Source organism: Mobula hypostoma, chromosome 8, assembly GCF_963921235.1.
Source record: "Mobula hypostoma chromosome 8, sMobHyp1.1, whole genome shotgun sequence".
Lineage (NCBI taxonomy): Eukaryota > Metazoa > Chordata > Chondrichthyes > Myliobatiformes > Myliobatidae > Mobula > Mobula hypostoma.
This window is the reverse complement of record NC_086104.1, coordinates 122,471,439-122,494,237: the sequence shown is the minus strand read 5'-3', so window position 1 is coordinate 122,494,237 and position 22,799 is coordinate 122,471,439. Positions and strand designations below refer to the sequence as shown.

The 22,799-nt window shown below is 47.3% G+C and overlaps 2 protein-coding genes across 5 annotated transcripts in view; one reads left to right on the top strand and one right to left on the bottom strand.

The window, feature by feature from the left end:
• LOC134350244 (protein c-ets-1-B-like) overlaps positions 1 to 12,518 on the bottom strand; it is a 48,519-nt gene extending 36,001 nt beyond the window's left edge. For 2 of the 3 annotated variants that reach the window (XM_063055260.1, XM_063055261.1), the window contains exon 1: positions 4,951 to 5,449. The gene's annotated coding sequence lies outside the window, so the exon portion shown is untranslated. Of the gene's footprint in view, positions 1 to 4,950; positions 5,450 to 12,367 lie in introns of those variants that run through there. The other variant, XM_063055259.1, reaches the window with a different exon arrangement.
• A 963-nt stretch (positions 12,519 to 13,481) lies between these two features.
• LOC134350895 (retroviral integration site protein Fli-1 homolog) overlaps positions 13,482 to 22,799 on the top strand; it is a 62,263-nt gene continuing 52,945 nt past the window's right edge. For both annotated transcript variants that reach the window (XM_063056703.1, XM_063056702.1), the window contains exon 1: positions 13,482 to 14,093. In XM_063056703.1, coding sequence (XP_062912773.1) covers positions 14,076 to 14,093 — 18 coding nt within the window. In that variant the 5' untranslated portion in view covers positions 13,482 to 14,075. The remainder of the gene's footprint in view (positions 14,094 to 22,799) is intronic.

Genomic DNA, 22,799 nt, shown 5'->3' with positions numbered 1-22,799 from the left:
CACCAATCTCCCTGCATATTAAAATCCCCCATGACTATTGTAACATTGCCCTTTTGGTGTGCATTTGCTATCTCCCAATGTAATTTGTCGACCACATCCTTACTAATGTTTGGGAGGTCTATAAACAACTCCTATCAGGGTCTTTTTACCCATGTAGTTCCTCAGATCTAGCCAAATTGAGTCAAAATCTTCTGACCCTATATTACCTCTTTCTAATGATTTGATTTAATATTTTTTGATCATTAGAGGCACGTCACCCAGTCTGCCTCCCCGCCTGTCCTTTTGACAAAATGTGTATCCTTGGATGTTAAGCTCCCAGCTATAATCTTCTTTCAGCCTTGATTCAGTAATGCTGCATCATACATGCCAATCTGTGCTACAAGTTCATCTACCTTATTTTATGTACTGCACGTGTTTAAATATAACACCTACAGTTCTGTAATCACCTTTTTGATTTTGACCACCTTTTACGTTGCAACTCACACCGTTGCCTGTAATTTTGCCCCAACACCAGCCCCTCCTTGCTTAGCCTCTCACTACACATTGCCTCTGTTTGAAAACCAACTACCTCATCCTCAGCGCTATCACTCCCCCTGCCAAATGAATTTAAATCCCAAACAATTCTAGCCAACCTGCTCACAAAGATATTGGACACCCTTGAGCTCAGGTGCAACTCATCCCTTTTCTTACCTATGACATTGGTGTCAATATGTACCCAGACTTCAGGCTGCTCACCCTCCCCCTTTACAATGCTATGGACCCCATCCAAGACACCTCTGACCCTGGCACCTGAGAACAACATAACATCCGGGTGTCTCTATCACATTCACAGAATCTCATCTCCGTTTCTCCGTCTATGGAATCTCCTCTCAACACCGCAGTCCTCTTCACCTCTCTGCTCTTCTGAGTCACAGCACTGGTGCTAGGGCCCTGGTCACTGTGCACCTGCACCCCACCGGGTAGGTCATCGCCATCAACAGGAGCTAAATTTGTACAGGTGTACTCACCACTGGCTGTGCATACCCATTTACCTGCCGCCTACAGCCTAGGGGTGACTACCTCCCTGTATATCTATCTATCTATCACCGCCTCATTCTCCCAAATGAATCAAAGGTCATTGAGCTGCAGCTCCAGTTCTCTCAGGAGTTGCCTTCGGTGCAACTGGTGCAGATATTTTTATCCCGGAGACTGGAGGTCTCCCAGACTCCCCACATCCCACACGCACATTGCTCCTGGAGCCATTCTCTCTACACTACTATGTTCTAACAGAAGAGGAATGAACAAATAAAAACAAAAAGATTGAAACTTACCAGTACTTTACCTCGTCCACGCCTGATCTCACCTAAGCCTGATGAGCCAAAGCCACTCTAAACACTGGCACGTTCAAAATAATGGCCGCTCCACTTGCACTTGGGTTAATTTTATTGGCTTTCCTATGAATCCCTCTCATTTATTGTCGCAGCCCAACTCAGAGAAACTGTCACGTAGCTCTGCCTTTTAGATCTTTCTCGTGGATCTGATTGGAAGGAAGCTCGTTTTATGCACTCCCTCTCATTGATTGCCCAATTCTCGTTGATTGTTCTATAACACCCCCATGCCCCCTGTATTCTTATATACTGTATCTCATATGTCTTCTCCTGATCGACCTAGCGTCTTCTCCACCAACACCAGCAACCTCATCAACCTGTTTCTTTCCTCTCCCCCAGCCTCTCCATCTGCCCATCACCCACACACTCCTCCCCAATGGGACATCTCCCTCACTAGTTCCCATTGGCCCTCTCTGCACCACTTTCCTGTCCCATCAGATCCCACCATCTGCAGCCTTCTGCTGCCTCCACCTCTCACTTCCCACTCCCTCCAGCCTCCCCTCTTCCACCTTCCTCTCCCTCTCCTCACCTGGATTCACCCATAACCTCCCAGTCTCTGTCACTCTCTTCCCCCTCCTCCATCTGCCTCTCTCCCTCCTCACCCGGATCCATTGGCCAGGCTTCTTCATTTACCCCTTCCCCCTCACTTCCCATTGCCCCGCGATTATTTTTGTCTAGACTCATATCATCAACTGGTCATCTCCCTCTATAGACCCTGCTTGACCCACTGAGTTCCGCCTGCAGTTTTTTTTTAATTTTTGTTGCTCCAGATGCCAGAATCCATGGTATTTCCTGTCACCTCTTTGTGCTATTCTCGAAGGATAATGTTGAAGTTCACTGCTTGGGCAGTTACTCCACACAGTTTGATGGAAATATCCACGGTGAGTTTCATGACCGGCACAGTGGGTAGAGACAGACCCGTGTGTATGTGTGTGTGTGTGTGAGTGTGTGTGTGTGTGTGTGTGTGTGTGTGTGTGTGTGTGTGTGTGTGTGTGTGTGTGTGTGTGTGTGTGTGTGTCTGTCTGTCTGTCTGTCTGTTTGTGTGTGTGTGTCTGTCTGTCTGTGTGTGTGGGTGTGTGGCTGTCTGTGTGTGTGAGTATGTGTGTGTGCCTGTCTGCCTGTCTGTCTGTTTGTGTGTGTGAGTGTGTGTATGTGTATGTGTGTGTGTGTGTGAGTGTGTGTGTGTGTGTGTGTGTGTGTGTGTGTGTGTGTGTGTGTGGAGTTTACTCTTTCTCCCCGTGACTGCATGGGTTTCCCCTGGAAAATCTACATCTCAAAGAACTGCAAGGTCGGTGGGTTAATTACACCTGCTCCCTCTTGCTGTGTTGGTGACAGGTAGCAGGGGGATGAGATTCAGTGGAAGATGAACAATTGGGATTGGGAAACGCTCCCAGGAACCAGCATCAACAAGATCTGGAGCAATCTGCCGATATCGGCACTGCTGTTAAAGACTGTAGGCTCTGTAGAGAAAATTCAGACAATCAACATGTCAGACAGTGTCTGTGGAGAGTGAAGCAGTTAACGTTCCAGGTCTGGGAACAAGTAGGAGAGAGAAAAGGGCAGGAGGGGTGCAAGGTATGGCAGCACGGTATCGTAGTGGTTAGCACAATGCTTCACAGTACCAGCGGCCCAGGTTCAGTTCCGACCAATGTCTATGAGGAGATTGTACGTTCTCCCCGTAACCACAGGGTTTCCTCCGGGTGCTTCAATTTCTTCCCACAGTTCAAAGACCTACCGGTTGGTAGGTTAATTGATCATTGTAAATTACCCCATGACTAAGCTAAGGTTAAACCAGGGGTTGCTGGACAGCACTGCTCGAAGGGCCAGAAAGACATGCTCTGTGCTATGCCTCAATTTTTAAAAAATCCAGCCAAGTGCAAGGCCAAATGGGTTAACGTGGCATGCTTGTCCGTGCTATGTGGTGCTCATGGGCCTATACAATAAAGGAGAAACAATCAAGGCAGGCAGTCCAGAAGCCTGAAGTCCCACACAAGCAAGTTAAAGAACAGGCCAGTTCTTCAACCAACGGCATAAACTCCAGTCAACACTGGGACCAGGTTGTACTACAATGGACATTGTTATTGTTCTGTTATTTTACTGTATAATTCATGAATGATGCTTGTGCCTTGATGCTGCTGTAAGTAAGTTTGTCATTGAACTTATGCATACATGAACTTGCGCGCCCTACAGTAAATTCAGCTTTGACTTTGCAATAGCTAATGGATTCGAGAATAATTCTACGGTCTGTTTATGCAACCTGTAACCTTGAACCAACCTTCCAAACCCTACTCAGTATCTCAGTATGGCAACACTGTGATCAGTTTGTGCTAAAATTAACTTGGTTTATTCCAGTTGTGTTCTTTTTTGTACAGATGTGTTTAATTTAATGTTGTTTTATTATGAATGGTGTGTCTCTATGCCTGTGATGCTGCTGCAAGTTAGTATTTCATTGCACCTGTGCATACATGGACTCCTGCATCTGACAATAAACTCAAATTTGATTACACCAGAGTACAAAATCATTTTTATGTGAAGCTCATTGAGGAAACTGAGAACATGGTAATGATAAATATAATGATAAATGCAGGAATGAGTGTAAAACAGCAAACCAGTGCAGAGATTGTAATGAAATCTGTCGTGGTGCAGAAAAAAATGGCAAATTGAGAAAGAGAAATGAGTTGTATGCTTTCACCCTGCATGTACCCCTCATGATCTATGTACTGCTATCAGAACACTCCTCAATCTCCTATATTCCAGGGAATAAAGTCTTAACCCCGGGAACCAACATCCCCTGCGTAGACATGTTGCCAGCATAATCAAAGACCCCGCCCAGACGTTTGCTCTTCTCTCATCTCCCATCAGGCAGAAGGTACAAAAGCCCGAAAGCATGTACGGCCAGGCTCAAGGAGAGCTTCTAAACCACTGCTATCAAACTCTTGAATGGACCTTTTTTTTACATTGGATTCTTGACCTCACAATCTACCTTGCTATGATCTTGCACTTTATTTTTACCTGCACTGCACTTCATCTGTATCTGTTACACTTTATTCCCCACTCTGTTATTATTTTACCTTGTTCCGTTATTATTGTAGGTTACATGGTCGGCACAACGTTGTGGGCCGAAGGGCCTTTAATGTAATATTCTATGTTCTATTCTGTTATTTTGCCTTGTTCTGTTCTCATTCTGTTATTATCTTACCTTTTAGAAAAACCTGAAAGCTTGTACCATCAGACTCAAGGACAGCTTTTACCCCGCTGTTATTAGACCATTGAATAGTTCCCTCGCATAATAAGATGGACTCTTCATCTCAGTCTACCTTATATGACCTTGCATCTTATTGTTTACCTGCACTGCCCTTTCTCTGTAGCAGTTATACTTTATTCTTCAATGTTCTATCTTGATTTGCCTCAATGAACTGTCGACAATTTATTCCCCTCCATAGATGCCGCTTGACTTGCTGAGTTCTTCCAGAGTTCTGTGTGTGTGATGGTAGCATTGTATGAACAGTATACAAGACAAAGTTTACTCTTATTCTCGCTACACGTGATAAATAGACAAATAGTAATAATAATAGACAAATACCGAATAGTGTGCACAGCCTCTCCTTGTAGCTCAGGAGCCCGAGTCCAGACGACATCCTGCAAAATCTTTTGTGCACTCTTTCTAGTTTAGTAACGCACTTCCTGTAACAGGCGATCAAAAACAGTATTACGCCTTTTAACCAACGTTTGTTATGTCTGTAATGAACTGTGTCGCTATGGCAGAGAAAGGTCATTTTTCATGTCATTTATCCCCTGATTATCTGCGACAGTGACAAAAAAACTTGAATATGAACTTCATCTTGTGGGTCAGGGGGAGGGTGTCACTGGGATGTACAGTAGCGGAGGGAACATCGCTGGGATCCCTGGCTTCCCGTGGGGACTTGGTCCAGAAGGAAATGTGAGCCGAAGTCAGTCAGGGCACTGGAGTTGCGATGTCATGGTCCCATAATTGTCCTGTACTCTTTCTTATAGATGCTGCCTGGCCTGCAGAGTTCCTCCAGGATTGTGTGTGTGTTGTTGGGGTGTAGTGATATAAGACGCTGATGAGGATATAAGAAAGAAGTTATTAATCAAAATCAAAATCCAAATCAGGTTTATTATTACTGACAGATGTCATGTTGATTTGTGGCAGCAGAACAATGCAAGGCATAAATAATTACTAAGTTACAGTAAAACAATCTTAAAAATAAATACTTAGCGCGAACGGGGATAACGGGGCACTGCTAATGGGTTCATGGAGCGTTCAGAGATCTGATAGCAGAGGGGAAGAAGCTGTTCCTAATCATTGAGTGTGGGTGTTCAGGCTCCTGTACCTCCTCCCCGACGGCAGCAATGAAAAGATGGCCTGCCCGGATGCTGGCGGTCCTGAATGATGCCTGTCGCCTTCTTGAGTCTTTTGAAGAGGTCTTCGATGGTGGTGGGTGTGAGAAACGGGGGGGGGGGAGTTGCGCCCCTGATGGAGCTGGCGGAGTCGACAACCCTCAGCAGCCTCCTGCAATCCTGTGCATTGGAGCCCCCGCACAGAGCTGCAAAACAACCGCTCAGAGTGGCCCGACAGAGGTATTTGTACAAGATCACGAGGGGAACAGACAGGGAGAAAACACGAAGTATTTTTCCCCATCGGTCTTAAGTTGAAGATCAGATGTAAAAGAAACATCGGGATTCAAGATTGTTTATTGTCATACTTCGGGACACGAGTGGAAAGGAACACAGAATCTTAGAAAACCTACAGCACAACACGGGCCCTTCGGCCCACAAATCTGTGCCGAACATGTCCCTACCTTAGAAATTACTAGGGTTACCCATAGCCCTCTATTTTTCTAAGCTCCATGTACCTATCCAAAAGTCTCTTAAAAGACCCTATCGTATCCGCCTCCACCACCGTTGCCGGCAGCCCATTCCACGCACTCCCCACTCTGAAAGGAGAACGAAATGATCGTTACTCCGGATTAAACGCAGCATTTAAAAAAAATACACACAATATGTATGAAGAACAATCAGAGGACAACTTCTTCACGCAGGGGGTGGTGCTAATTTGAATGAGCTGATAGAAGTAGTGGTTGAAGCGGGCACATTCACAGCATTTCAAAGGTAGACACTATACACGGCAGAAGAGATCTAGAGGGCTGTGGACCAAACATGGATGGACGAAACTAGCTCACCGGGCAACATAGTCGGCATTGGAATTGGAATTGGCTTATTATTGTCACACGTACCAAGGTACGGTGAAAAGTTTTGACTTTGCACACTATTAATACAGATTAGATCATTACACAGTGTATTGAGGTAGAACAAGGTGAAACAATAACAGAATGCAGAATAAAGTGTAGCAGTTACAGAGAAAGTGCAGGGCAGGTAGACAATAAGGTCATAACGGGGTAAATTGGAAGTAAAGAGCACAACTTGCGGCGCTGCTTCAGCTTCTAGAGATTGGAAAATCGCCGGAAAGATTGAAAAGATTATTAGTAGTAACTCTCAGAGACGGAGAGTTTGGATTTGAAAGCTTAATACCATTATAGTAGAGGTAATGAGTGGATTTGCACGGAGCGGCTTGCAGAAATTTGCCACGATCCAGTGCCGGAAGTTCACGGACAAGTCGGACCGGAAGGCTTGCTTCCATGCTGTATGCCAAACAGAGAGGTTCAAGTGTACCAGACCACAGCCCCCTCGCCATTGTCAACCTGCCGCCCTTGTTGTTGTTGTTGTTGTTGTTGTTGCTGTGCCAGACGCTCGGCATCACCCTCTATTGGGCGGCAGCAGTACTGCAAGAGCCCAATTTCAACCATCAAGATCACATCTGTATTAATGGCAATCTCCCTGCCGCGGCCTCCCAAGTTCTCGTCCGCATATCTTCAACCTTGTGAGAGTCTCTGCCGCCATCATCTCCTCGGAGTCAATTGCAGGTGAGTTTATAGTCCTATACTGACGGCACCTCGATGCAATCACAAGAAAGAAAGGCGTGCCAGAATCTTTACTTGAGAGGTTAAAGAGTTTGGGCTTGTTGACAAACTTCACGGCTATATTATTGAAAGTGTCCTGATTGGTTTGATAGGGCAATTCGAAAGGGCAGGGATCTAACACGCTGCAGAGAGCAGTGGACTCCCAGCATCGGCACAGGAGGTACTGCCCCAAGAAGGCAACATCAATCATCAAAGATCCCACCACCCGGGCCATGCCATCTCGCAACTACCATCGAGCAGGTGGTACAGAAACCTGAAGCCCCACACCGCCGGCACAACCCTAATCACTGCCTCAGTATAACACCACCGTGACCACTTTGCACTAAACGAACCTTCATTTTTGTTCTAATTGCGTTCCTTCATGTAAAAGTTGAGTGTCATTCGTGTTTAATTAATATTATGCGTGTGGATGTCGCGTATCTGATGTGTGCCTGCGTCGCAGCTGCCGAAAGGGTTTTCGTTGCCACTGCGCACACATGGACTCTAACAATAAACGGCTTTGACTACGGTAAGGCGCGGTGACTGACGTTCCTTGCTCTCGTAAAGCTCACAGCGTGAAATGACAATAACTGCTACCACAATAAAAACAGGAAAGAGTGTGAAACAGTGGAAGGGCGCAAAGATCACAATGCAACCTGTAATAGTGAAAAAGGAAATGTTAAAGTGACAATAAAAGAATAACCGAGAGAGGTGTGGTTACATCCGAGAACCTGGTCCCTTCGGTGGGAAGGGCATGTGAAAGAAGTGATAGGTCCGGGAAACTGATAGCAATGGTGTAGAAGCTACCCTTCAGCCTGATGATGCGTGCTTTGGTTCGTATGTGCAGTATCTTTTGCCCGAGGCGAAGGGGTGGGGGAGTGGAGAAGACAGAATGTCCGGGGTGGGAGGGGTCTTTGATTACACTGGCTGCTTTCCTGAGGCCGCGGGAAGTCTAAGACAGAATCTACGGAGGGTTGTCTGAGTTCCGTGATGTGCTGAGCAGTGTCCATAACTCTCTGCAGTTTCTTGCAGAGAAGTTGCCATGCCAAGCCGTCATACGTCCAGACAGGGTGCATCGATACAAGAGAAGAATTTCTGCTGGGGAAGTAGAGGTGTTGGTGAATTTTCTTGGCCGTTGCCTCGCGGTGGTTGGACCAGGTCAGACAGCCCCATCGGGAAGCGGGGGGAGGGTGAAATGGGGTAATGGGTTTAGAAGTCAGATAGCAGCGGGGAAGAAGCCGTTCTTGGGTCTGGATGCCCGGGCTTTCGAGCTCTCGTGTCTTTTCCCAGAAGTATTGGAGAGAAAAGGAAGTTGGACCAATGTGGCAGGCAACCTTTGCGATATTGTCAGCCTTCTTGAAGAAACGTATTGTGAGTGCGTACAGGACGGAAAGAGGTGAGAAGACGGTGGCGGACTGGGCCGTATTTCTTGGAGTTCCGTCCGTCCAGAGCAGAGCGGTTGGCATTCCAGACCGTGATGTAACCGGAGGATACTTTCTACAGAGCTTCAGTAGAGGTTGGAGGGAAAATATGTTCTCGAGCCATCTTTAACCCTTGACCTTCAGGTTTTACATAACTTTATCATGGAGAAAGATTTCTTCATTAAAAAAAATAGACATAACGGCCAAGAAACCCCATCAACAGCGACTACAGTTCCTCAAAAGGCTAAGGAAATTCGACATGTCCTTGCCGACCCTGGCTATTGTTTACCAATCCACCATAGAAAGCATCTTGTCCAGATCCATCACAGCTGTTCTGCCCGTGACCGTAAGAAACTGCAGTGAGTTGTGGAACACAGCTCAGCTCATTACAGAAACCAGCCCCTCCACCACGGGCTCTGTCTACATTTCTCACTTCTCAATAAAGCAGCCAACATAGTCAAAGACCCCACCCGTCCCAGACATTCTCTCTTCTCTCCCTCCTATCGGGCAGAAGAATCAAAAGCCTGAAAGCACGTACCAACAGTCTCAGGGACAGCTTGTATCCTCCTGTTACAAGACTATTGAATGGTCCCCTAATACGATAAATTGGACTCGTGACCTCACAATCTACTTCATTATGGCGCTTGCACCTTAATATCTACCTGCAATGCACGTCTCAGTAGCTGTAACACCGATTCTGCATTCTGTTATTGTTTTACCTTGTTCTACCTCAATACACAGCGTAATGATCTGATCTGCATGAACAGTATGCAAGACAAACTTTTCACAGTATGCTAGTGCATGGGATAAAAATAAACCAATTCCATTTCCAAAAACTGCTTCCTCTATTTCTCCAGCATTTTGTGTGTGTTGCTCAAGACTTCCAGCATCTGCAGAATCTCTTGTGTCTCCTCTGTTATCTCTCTCTCCCTTTCACGCTGTCTTCTGGACCACACATCCATGGACATTAAAGAGTCTGTAAAGGGGGCTATATCTCACCAGATAGCCCTGTTCTCCCCCTGCCACGCACCAGCTTGCACGGCATACTAATCCCGCAACCCCCCCCCCCCCACCGCACCTTTCCTGTATCTTTCCCCTCTTTGGGAAGCTCCTGTCGGAAATGGATCATGGCAAGTTATCCTGGAGAAATGTTCTCTCCTTCTCCATATCCCGCACAGCACAATAAAGTAACGGTTAGTGGAACGCTCTTACGGTACCAGCGACCCGGGTTCAATTCCTGGCACTGCCTGTAAAGAGTTTGTACCTTCTCCCCGTGACCACGTTAGTTTCCCCCGGGTACTTCCGTTCCCTCCCATGACCCAAATGAATGGTTAATTGGTCACAAGGATGACGCAAAAGGACCTGTGACCGTTTTGCATCTCTAAATTAAAAAAATAAAACTTCACTCTCCTCATTCCCTGACTGAATCCCACTGTTCTTCCATCCTCTCTTCCCCCCCCCCATCCTGTCCCCGTGAAGTTCTTCCACCCCAATCCACTCCACCCGATGTCCTTCTTACCCACCCACCCCACTCTGAGAAGCATCTGGAGAGAGCCCGACCGGACCCACTCCAGGTCTTGGAATCCCCCTACCCCACACCCCCCAGAGACGCGTCCAGAGCCTAGAATGAGGACTCGGTACACGGGCTAAATGGTTCACAGATCACCCTGATGATTTAGGTCAACAATAACGCTCCAAGCACACACATACACAAGTGTACAAAGCCATGCACAAACTCACACACAGACGCTCATGGAGTCATTCATCACAGAAATGGTCCCTTCAGCTCAATTGGTCCTCATCCAAGCTAGTCCAATTTGCCCACGTTTGGCCTACATCCCTCTAAACCTTTCCTATATATGTTCCTGTCAAAGTGTCTTTTAGATGTTGTTAATGTAGCCCGCCTCAACCTCTTCCTCTGGCAGTTCGTTGCACATACGTCTCACCCTCTCTGTTAAAATTTTGCTTCCCCCCCCCCAGTTCCTATTAAATCTCGCCCCTCTCAACATTAACTTGTTCCCTTTAGTTCTTGACTCACAAATCTGGGGAAAGATTGTGCACATTCATCCTATCTATGCCCTTCCTAATTTATGCACTGCTATAAAAATCAATGCCGCCCCCAGTCTCCTGTGCTCCAGGGACTAAAGTCCCAACCCGCCCAACCTCCTTCCAGAATGCCTTCTCTCTCACTGTCTCTCTCACACACTTGGTCAGCATGGATGAGTGGGGTCGAAGGGCCTGTTTCTGTTCCTGACTCTATGGGCACAGATGAGGCCCTTTGGATCACAATCTCCATACTGACCATCAAGTCCCAAGCTTCACCAATCCCAGTCACCAGCACTCAGTCCGTACCCTCATCTATGCCTCGGGCATTCAAGTGATCATCGGATATTTCAGTGAGAGTTTCTGCCCTCACCACTCCGTCAAACAGTGTGATTCCGGATTCCAATCCCCTCCTGGGGAAAAAGATCCCCATCGGATCCCTTCCAAGCCTCCTCATGCTCAATGGAAGCCTCTGGCCTGTAGTGTTTGGCAGATCTGTTGTGGAGAAACAATTCTTCCTACCTCCCCTAGGTATTCCTCTCTATAATTCTGCCCACCTCTATTGCCCTATCCCCTCAGTTCTAGGGAAAACAGATGCCGCCTCCCCCACCTCTCTTCGTCCCAGACAATGTCCTGGAGTATCTTCTCTGCATCCTCTCCAGTGCAGTCACCTCCTTCCTCCAATGTGGTGACCCGAAATGCAGTCTGTACCCTACAATCACACCAATGCCTGATATAGTTGCGCCACAACCTCCCCACGATGTATATATATTCGATGCCACTGCCTATGGCCCATTGTTCCCCATGTTCCTGTCAATTCTCCCCACATTCTACCACTCAGTCACACAATCCGATAGTTAGGACCAACCCACACCTCTTTTGTTTTGGGCTGTAGGAGGAAATTGGAATTCGCAGAAGAAACCCATGTGGTCCACTGGTGAACCCACAGACACACACACACACACACACACACACACACACACACACCACACACACACACACACACACACACACACACACACACACACACACACACACACACACACACACACACACACACACACACACACACACACACACACACACACACACACACACACACACCCCACACACACACACACACACACACACCCCACACACACACACACACACAAAATCCTCCCCATCACACACATTCTTGCCTTCTCTCTCTCTCCTCACATACTCTAACTACCTATATATTTTCAACTCTCTCTCCACGCCTCCCTCACTCTAACTATCTAAATGTCAAAATCTAAACATCTTGCTCTCTTTATCCATCGACACCTCGCTCTCTCTCTCTCTAATCCCCATCGGTCTCTCTCTATCTTTCTTTCATCCATCTCTCCCGCCCTCCTTCCGACTCCCCAACTCTTTCTTCCCTCCATCTCACTTACTCACTCTTTCCCACTCTATTCTTCTCTCTCCCGCCTACTCGAGCCCTCTCTCTCCCACTCAAATTATCTTTCCCCAAACATCTCTTTCGGACCCTCCCCACCCCGCACACCTCCCCCGCCCGATTCCACTCTGTCTTCACCTTTTGCGACTGCGTCGAGTCTCTCTGTGCTCTGAGAAGCGTACAGAGGGAGCGGGGCCCGAGAGTTCTCTGCTCCTTCGACCCGCCGCTGCTGCGAGGCCTTCCGATATCAACAGGAACGAGACACCCTGACAAGCTCTCTGCCCCGCCCTTGTCGAAGGCCGCACTCTCAGAGAAATCTGGCACACAGGCCGCGCCCTGCAAAACCACACACTTCCAATCCTCCCGTTCCTCGTTCCCCTCCCGCGCCTCACTCACAGCGCCCCCATCCCTCCCTCCCTGCTCGCTTCTCGCCTCGTTGTCCCCTGACCCGACATTCCCACTTTGTCTGTTACACTCCGATCACTGGCAAGCAATACACGCTAACTCTCCCACCGCCTACTCTCTCTTACTCTCTCACTCCGTATACAGTATATTGTCTGTGAGTCTCCTAACCAATCTCTTTGACACTCTGAATCTACCTCTTTTCCTGATATCTACTAATCATCTACTAAACTTCCAATTCCAAGTAGTCACATCCCCCCAATTCTCTATTGGTCTATCTATCTATCTCTCTCTTTACCTCCCCCACCTATTTTTCTAATGTTTTACTTGGGTTATCTCCCTACTCCTCCTCTTCATCCTCCCGCCACTTTCTCTCTCATCTCTTCTCTCTGATAGAATCTAGCTCCTTCTCTCCACTCCCTCTAACTGTCCCTCCTCTCCCACCCTCCCCTCTTGCATTTGATCCCTCTATTGATTTAAACTGCAATTTTATCTCTCCCCCCACCGTACTCTCAGCACTCCGTCTCTCCAGCCTTCAACTCTCCCTCCTTTTCCTTCTCTTCACCCATCTCGCCCTCCTCATATCTCTCGTGTTACCTTGCCGCGCTGTTTCTCCTTCCATCTCTCCCTCGTCTTCTGTCTCTCCTTTTCTCCCTCTTCTCTCGCATTATCCCCGAACCCTCCCCTTTCTCAGTCGCACATTACCCAAACCTCTGCTCTCCCTCCCTCACACTCTCCCACTACCTCTCCCGTCCTCCCATCTCTCCCTGCCTCTACATTCCCCCACCCCCTCCTCCCACTCTATACCTCACCCCTCCCTTCCTCCTTACCTTTCTCACGTTACCCCGACTCCTCGCTGTCCCTCTCTCCAACTCTCATTCCCTCCCTCCCGTCTTCTCCATCCCTCACAGTTTCACTCCCTTATCCTCAACTCCTCTCTCCCCTTTCTCTCACCACTCTCAGTACTCTTAACTCACTCCCCTCTCTCGTACCTCTCTCCCATTACCCCGACCCCACGCTGTCCCTCCGTCCATCTCTCTCTCTCCCTCCTTCTGACACTCTCTCCGCATCCCGACCCCTCGCTGTCCCCCTCTCACTCTCCCTCCCATCTCTTACGTTACCCTTAATCTCCTCTCTCCATTGCACCCTCTCTCACTCCCCGCTCCTACCCACCGTCCCCTTTCTCTCTCTCTCACCAACTTTCACACACACACAGACACAAAAACCCCTCACCTCTTCTGAGAGGACTCCAGCAACCTCAGGCGTGCACCAATAGAAAACGAGCGCGCACCAAGCGCTGACTTCACTACTCGGCGTGTCATCCGGGCGTGACCAGGGCCGAGAGCTCAGCAATGCTCCCCACCCTGGCCGGTGCCTAAGCGTGGGTCCCGAACCTCTTTGACAGCCCAAAATAAAGACGGGGGGTTGCCAACTCCACTCTACAATGGATTGCACCATTAAGGTAAGACGAGCGTCATTTCTTGGGGGAGACAGCGTCCCCGCAAACGCCCGCAACTCCTGCGCATTTTGGAGCATCTGTATTCCGCCCTCGCCGCGCTCCCCGATACTGTTTTGAACGTACTTCTTTCCTTCCCGTTGGCGGTTGGAAAGACTGCGCTCTAATAACCACTAAAGACAACACAACGCACACGCACAGACACCAAGGCAGTGTCCGGTTTAACGCGCTTCGCAAGACTTGCGCGCAAAAGCGGTCGGGGGGAGGGGGTGATTTGTCTCGTCGGGGACGCAGGGCTGCTGAAGTTGACCCCCTCTTTTCCCCCCACTCCCAAGCACAGAGGATTGGAGGTGAAAAAGTGGAGGGGGTAACTTGATTACTTTTGACAGACCACATCTTGCAGACTGGAACGGCCGCGGCGCAGATGTTTGTAGGAAAGAGCGCGTAAAGACACCCAGAGCTCAGGACTAACTCCGGCACACCGACAAGGTGCCGAATTCGCTGGCAAGAGAGCCGATTAACTCATCGGCAATTAATTACTGGTCGTTTTCGTTTCGGGGGAGGGGGATAAGGAAAGTTGAAAATATTCACGGCGATGGTGAAGGAAATTCGGGCGAGGCTAAAAAAAAGTGCATTCTAACACAGTCAGTGCAGACTAGGGTACTTCTAACGAAGACCCCCCGTTTCTTTCTATCTCTGTTTCTTTTTTCTAGCTGAGGCCCGGTTATTTAAAGCATAATTTACATTAGTAGAGTGGGTTTCGTCAGGTGCCTTATCTTTCAGAATACAGATTTCCGGCCGCAATAATCCGGTTTCCTGGACCCAGTTTCCTGACTGCGCGGCTATGCAAAGAGACACAGAGAGGGAGAGAGCGAGAGAGACAGAGAGAGAGAGAGAGATGTTTTGCAACAAGATTTGGAAGTCTCAACACGCTGCAAAAGCAGCAGGTCCCAATTTGGATCTGTTCTGCAATGCGCCCCTCTCCATCTCTCGCTCTCTCTCTCTCTCTCTCTTTACGCTTTAATTGTAAGTCAGGTCCATCGGCGTCTGCAAAGACCGAGAAGCGGGCTTGTCTAAGTCGGAGCTCCTGTGTGTGAGAAGAGCTGGTGTAAAGTTTTCAGTGATCTCTCTTGAACAAAGCAAAACCGCAAGGCGAGAGAGAAAAAAAACTGCAGTAACAGTTGGTTTGAGCAGCAACGACCTCTGCAAACTGCAACCTAATTGGAGCCGCAAACTTCTCCTTTTTGTAGACGCCAGCTGCCCAGCAAACACATTGCAAAAAAATATATAAATATACACAATTTATAATTCATTAAGTAATAAATCCCAGAGGCATACTTTTCCAACAAAAAAAAGGCAGCAACAAGTATTAGCCAAGGCGACAGAGAGGGACTGAAATTTGCACCAAGTTTGGCGGTTTCCGATGCTATTGACTTGCAGCGCTGGTTTGCAACGCAGCTCGTCACCAGTAAGATAGGAAGAGGCCGGTTTCAGTCCTGGTGGGGGGAGCGGCGGAGGTGAAGGGTCACTCCAGTACAATGCAGCAGAGAGGGGAAGCTTGGCTGTGACACATATCCTCAACGGAGAAACAAAAACACAGATAAACAAGGCACTAAGACTTATTCCAAAGCTAGCGAGGTTAGAGATTTTGCAATGATTCAATGGGTTGGAGCGGCGAGCGAGAGCAGGTGTGACGCACTGTCTGTACGCGACGCTTCAGTCCCCTTTGGGACTCCAGCAATCCGTTACTTACTCTAATGCAAACTTTTTTTTAATTCGCTGTTGTGTTGCTTCCGCGGGTTGAAATGAATTGTTCATCTGGTGAGACAGGTCCTGTTGTGCATTGTCCCGTCACACACTCCCAAGCTCAGACACAGACTGAAGCTCCCTTCTCACCGTCCCAGTACACACTGCTGGGGTCAGACACAGAGCGAACCCTCCACACTGTCCCATCACACACTCCTGGGGTCAGACACAGAGTGAGGCTCCTTCCACACTGTCCCATCACACACTCCCAATGTCAGATGCAGAGTGAGGCTCAGACTGGATATTTCACCCACCCAATGAAGCCCACCTCGGTCTGCTCAAGGTCCAAACATGGACCCCTTTCGGTCTCTGTGGTTACAAAAAGGGATGGGGGGTAGGGACTGGCTGGGAGGCAGTGAGTGAAATATCAAACACATTACCTGCAGTCAGAAGTGGTATATAGACCAAACTCTAGCCTGAAGATTGGCAGTTAGCCATGACTGACTTATTTTCCCTCAGTCTCATGTTTCTTCCCAATGATGACCTTACCAATCAAGAGTCTATCCAATTCCACCTTAACTATACCCAATGACTTGACCTTCACAGCCACCTGTAATGAATTCCACAGACTCACCAACCTCTGGCTAAAGAAATTCCTCCTTATCTTTGTTCCAAGATACATCCTTGTATCCTGAAACTGTGCCCTCTGGTGTCAGACATTCCCACTATTGGGAACATCCTCACCATCTCCATTCTATTAAGCCTTTTAACCTACTCCAAGATCAGTCTACCATCTCCTTTTCTACACAGCCCATAACCTGCCAATTGTTCTTTCATCCGTGTGTCTACATTAGAGTCTTTTAAATATCCCCTGTTGTATCGGCCTCTATCACCACCCCTGGTAGAGCACCCACCACTCTCTGTATTTAAAAAAACTTACCTCTAACATCTCCTCTAAACTTTCTTCCACAGACCTTAAAAAGATGTTTTTCAGTACTGGCTGTCTACTCTATCTACCCTCCTTATCATCTCATACAACTCTATCAAATCACCTCTTTCCCCCTTCACTCCAAAGAGAGAAGCCCCAGCTCACTCAACCTTTCCTCAAAAGACATGCTCTCTAATCCAGGCAGCTTTCTGGTAAATCTCTGCACCCTCTCTGAACCTTCCACATCCTTCCTATAATGACGTGACCAGAACTGAACACAATATTCCAAGTGTGGTCTAACCAGAACTTTGTTGAGCTGCAAAATTATCCCATGGCTCTTGAACTCAATCCTCCAATGCACTATCAACCTTCTTAACAACCAATTAATGAGGCCAACGCACCATACCCTTCTTAACCACCCTATCAAATTACATTGCAACTTCGAGGGACTGAGACTCCTAGATTCTCCTGTTCCTCTACACTGGTAAAATAGCAAATTTAAGAACAAAAAAATTATTGCCTTCAAAGTTCAAAGTAAATTTGTTGTCAAAGTACATCTCACTATATACAACCCTGAGATTCGTTTCATTATGGCCATTCTTATTAAATATAAAGAAACAAAAAAAAGGCAAAATAATAATAATAAACAAATAAGTAACAGATATGGAGAACATGAGATGCAGAGTCCTGAAAGTGAGTCTGTAAGCTATCAGCAACACATACAAAATGCTGGAGGAACTCAGCAGGCTGGGTTGTGGGAACTGTTCAATGTTGAGGTGAGTGGCACTATCCCTTCTGGTTCAACCAACTGATGTTTGAGGGGTAATAACTGTTCCTGAGCCTGGTGGTGCAAGTCCTGAGGCTCCTGTACCTCCTTCCCAATGGCAACAATGAGAAGAGAGCATGACCTGGATGCTTGGGGTCCTTGATGATGGATGCCACTTTCCGGTGACAACACTTCATGTAGATGTTCTCAACGGTGGGGAGGGCTTTTCCTGTGATGAACAGAGCCGTATCCACTACCTTTTGCAGGTTTTTCCATTCAAGGGCATTGGTGTTTCCATACCAGGTCATGATGCAATCAGTCAAAATATTCTCCACCACACATCCATAGACATTTCTCAAAGTTTTAGATGGCATGTCTAATCTTTTCAAACTTCTAAGAAAGCAGAGGCACTGACGTGCTTTCTTCATAATAGAACTTATGCGCTGGACCCTGGACCTCTGAAATAATAGCAATGAGGAATTTAAAGCTGCTGACCCTCTCTACCTCTAAACCTGCACCCCCCCCCCGCCACCGCCCCAGATGGGAACTATCTCATTGACTTGCAGTTTGCTCCTCCTATAGCCTTGTAATCTACTCTGTGATTTAGTCTACCCCATTTTACCCCGTATAGAATGAGGGTGAGGCAGGCAATTGGATACAAAATTGGCTTGGTGGAAGGAAACGTAGAGTGGTAGTGAAGGGTTGTATTTTCAGATTGGAGGCCTGTGACTAGTGGTATGCTGCAGGGATCAGTGTTAGATCCCATGTTGTTTGTCACCTTTATTAACGATCTGGATGACAAACTTGTTGACATGGTTAGTAAGATTGCAGATCACAACAAAATTGGTGTGGTGTGGTGGAGCTGGAGAAGATTGTCTAAAGTTACAGCAGGTTCCAGATCATCTGGGGGAGCGTGCCAAGACGTGGCAGGTGGAGTGTGAGATGTTTCACTTTGTAAAGTTATAAACAAGGCGTGGTTTATACAGTGTTTGGCAGGGCCCTGGGAACAGAGAGACCTTGGAGTACGAACAGACAGGGCAGTTGAGAAGGCATTTGGCACGCTGGCCTTCATCCGATAAGTCACTGAGTACAGGATTTGGGATGTCACGTTACAGCTGAACAAGTCGTTCGTGAGACCATACTTTACCCCTAACCGTAAGGCTCTTGAACCTGTAGTGATAACATCACTCAATTTCACTCAACCATCACTGAAAGGTTCCCACAACCTATGTACTCACTTACAAAGACTTTTCATTTCATGCATTCTTATTGCTTTTTTTTTCTTTTGTATTTGCACAGTTTGTGGTCTTCATCCACAATGTTTGTTCATCTGTCCTTTTTTGGTGTGGTCTTTCATTGATTCTGTTATGCTTCTTGGATTTACTGACTATGCTCACAAGAAAATTAATCTCAGGGTTGTATATGGTGGCATATATGTAATTTCATAATAAACTTACTTTGAAGTTTAAATATTGTGTGCGGTTCTGGTCACCCAGCTATAGGGAGGATGTCATGAAGCTGGAGAGGGGGCAGGAAAGATTCACGAGGATGTTACCGGGACTGGAGGGCTTGAGTTATAAGGAGAGACTGGACAGGCTGGGACTGTTCCCTGGAGTGAAGGTGACCTTTTAAAGGTTTATTAAACCATGTGGGGCATATGAAAGGTGGATGGTCACAGTCTTTTTCCACGGTTAGATGAGTATAACACAAAGGAGCTAGGCTTTAAGGTAAGACGGGAGAGATTTAAGAGGAACCTGAGAGGGAAATATTTCAGCCAGACGGTGGTCCATATAGGGAATGAGATGCTGGAAGAAGTGGTTGAGCCAGGTACGTTAACAACATTTAAAAGACAATTGGACAGCTACATGGACAAGAAAGGCAGAAGGATATCGACCAAACGTGGGCAAATGGGACTGGCTTACATGAAAGCCTTAGTTAGCATGGGTGAATGGGTACAAAGGCCTGTTTCTGCGCTCATGGAGTCATAACGTTATACAGCACAGAAAATGGCCCTTCATCCCACTGTATTCCTGCAAGCGCGCGTACACCCAGCACTTGGTCCGTCCCCATATCTGCCATTCAAGTTTTCATTCAGGTACTTTGTCAGTGTGGTGAGAGCCTCTGCCTCCCTGACACAGGCAGTGTGTTCTCAGATTCCAACTACCCTCACCCCCATTTGGGTAGAAATTCCTCTTCCAGACCTCCTCCTTCTCACCCTTAAACCACGCCCTGTACATCTATTGTGGGGGAAAGTTTCCTACTGTCTACCCAATCTATCCCCCTCATAATTCTGTCCACCACGACAGGATACTCCCTCAGCACCCAGAAAGAATAGACCCAGTCTCTCTGGTCTCCTCTCATCATTTTAGCAGGCAATGTCCTGAAGAATCTCCTCTGCACCCTCTCCAGTGCCGTCACCTCCTTCCTATAGTGTGGTTACCAGTACTGCATGCCATACAGACCACAGTACCTCAGTGGTCTGACCAATGGTTTATCACAGCCTCCATGTGATATATATTCCATTGCCCTTTCTTCCCTGTGACCTATTTCTCCCCATCTCCCTGTCAAATCCCCACATTCTACTACTTACTCACACACAAAATTAGTCAAGACCAGCCACATGTCTTTTTTAGGATGTGGCAGAAAACCGTTAGTCCCGGGGAAACCCTTGTGGTGAATTGGAGAACATGCAGATGCACACACACACGCACACACACACACACACACACACACACACACACACGCACACACACACACACACACACGCACACGCACACACACACGGAGCAGTCGGGATTGAACCTGGATTTGTTGGGATGTGAGACAGCGGATCTACTCACTGCATGATCCAGCTGCAATTGGAACTGGTTCCCAACCATAGAATGGATGAAAAGCTGGGTGGAGATTCACCCACATTCCCATCTCTCTCCTCCTTGGAATTGGTCAATACCTCTCACCTCGAAATGTGTTCACGGGGCAGCTGCAGAGCATCAACTAAAGGAGGTCAGTAATAAATAATAGGGCAAATATGAACCTCCCCTCACTCTCTGACTGTCTGCCTGTCTCTCTTTCTCTCTCCCTCTCTCTCTCCTCTCTAATCCCTCCTTCCCTTCTCTCCCTGCCTCTTTTCCTCCTCACCCCTCACTCCCTGTCCCCCTCACTTTTTCTTTCTTCTTATTCACTCCCTTATTTCTTTCTCTCTCCCCCAGTTTCTCCTCACCCTTTCTCTCCCTCTCTCTGTCTAGTCCCTCTCACTTCTCTCCTACTATTTTACTCTATTTTTCTCACCATCTTCCTCTCTCCCTTTTTCTCTTCCTCACTCTCTTACTCTCTACTTCCCTACTCCATCTCTCTTCCCTCATTTGTCTCTCTCCCTCACTCTACCTTCTCTCTCCCCCACTCGTTCTCCCACTCCCTTCTTTCTTCCCTTCCTCTCTATAGCTCTCTCTATTGCCTCGTGTTCTCTCCCCCTCTCTCTCTTTATCTCTCTCAGTCACTCCACCTTCCCACTCTCTCTAGCTCCTTTCTCTCTCTTCTTCCCTCCCTCTTTCTCTTTCTCTCTCATACTAGTTACCCACTCTCTATGTCTCTGTCCAAGTTAATATGCAAAAATATCTGAAACATATTGAAGATATTTCATATGTACATTTGCAAACTACTGACACCATTTTTAGTTTAGTGAAGGACAAAGTGATTTTCTTCCTCCCCCCTCCTGCAGATTAAGCCTCACCAACATCTTATATAATTTCAAAATAACATCCCAGCTCCTGCACTCGATAATTTCATTTTTACAGGCCAATGTGCCAAAAGCTGTCTTTATGACCCTACCTACCTATGATGCCACTTTGAAGGAATTATGGACCTGTATTCCCAGATCCCTCTGTTCAACCACACTCATTAATGCCTTGTTGTTCACCGTTCCCTGATTCGTACTCCCAAAGTGTAACAACTCTCACTTGACTGCATTCAATTCCATCTGCCATTTTTCTGCCTAATTTCCAGCTGCAAGATTTAATGGCCTCCCTCACTATCTAATATGCCGCCCACCCCTCCCCCTATCTTGGTATCATCTGCTGATCTAGGTTACCACATTAACATCCAGATTGTTGGTATAGATAACAAACAACAATGGACCCAGCACCAATCCCTGCAAGCACACCACTAATTGCAGGCCTCCAGTCAAAGAGGCAATCATCTGCCTACCAGTACCACACTGGCTCAGGAGCCTGATGGGTGTAGGGTATTAAGTCTTTCTGAAGCTGGTGGTGTGGTCCTGAGGCTCCTGTACTTCCTACCCAATCACAGCAGTAGAGAAGAGAGCGTGTCCTGGATGGTGGGGGTCTTTGATAGTGGATGCTGCTTTCTTGTGCCATTGCACCTTGTAGATGTGCTCAGGTGGTGGGAATGGCTTTTCCTGTGGTGCATTTGGCTGCATCCACCATTTTCTGTAGGCATTTACATTCCTGGGCTTTGGGGTTTCCATACCAGGCCATGATGCAACCAGTTAGAATATTCTCTATTGTGCATGCACAGAAGTCTGTCCTCTGTGGCTCAGTTGGTCCCCTTTGTATGTTTGAATTCCCCTCCATAGGGTCAGTATTTAGGAATATGGTCAGCATTTAATACCCATCCATGCATGCCCTTGAGAAGGTAAGCGATGGGAAGGCATAGATGACCAACTTGGATATTGTTTTTCAACAGGAGCTGACCACTTAGTATAGGTCTGAAGTCACATATACAGCCTGTAATTATGCTCCTCTACCCCATACATGTGGAGATGGAATTATAAAAGATGTTAATTTATTTAAAGGGACCTAGGAGTACAGGTACACATTTCCCTGAAAGTGGTGTCACAAGTAAGACAATAAGACATATGAGCAGAACTAGGCCATATGCCCCATCAAGTCTGCTCTGCCGTTCAATCATGGCTGATCCTTTCTTTCTGTCTCCTCCTCAACCGCAGTTCCCAGCCTTCTGCCTGTAACCTTTGATACCATGTCCAATCCAGAACCTATCATCCTCTGTCTTAAATACACCCAACAACCTGGCCTCCACAGGTGCATGTGGCAACAAATTCCACAAGTTCACCACCCTTTGGCTAAAGAAATTTCTCCGCATCTCTGTTTTGAAAGGGTGCCCCTCTATCATGAGGCTGTGCCCTCTTGTCCTAAACTCACCCACCATGAGAAACATCCTTTCCACATCTACTCTGTCTCGGCCTTTCAACATACAAAAGGTTTCAATGAGATCCCTCCTCATCCTTCTGCATACC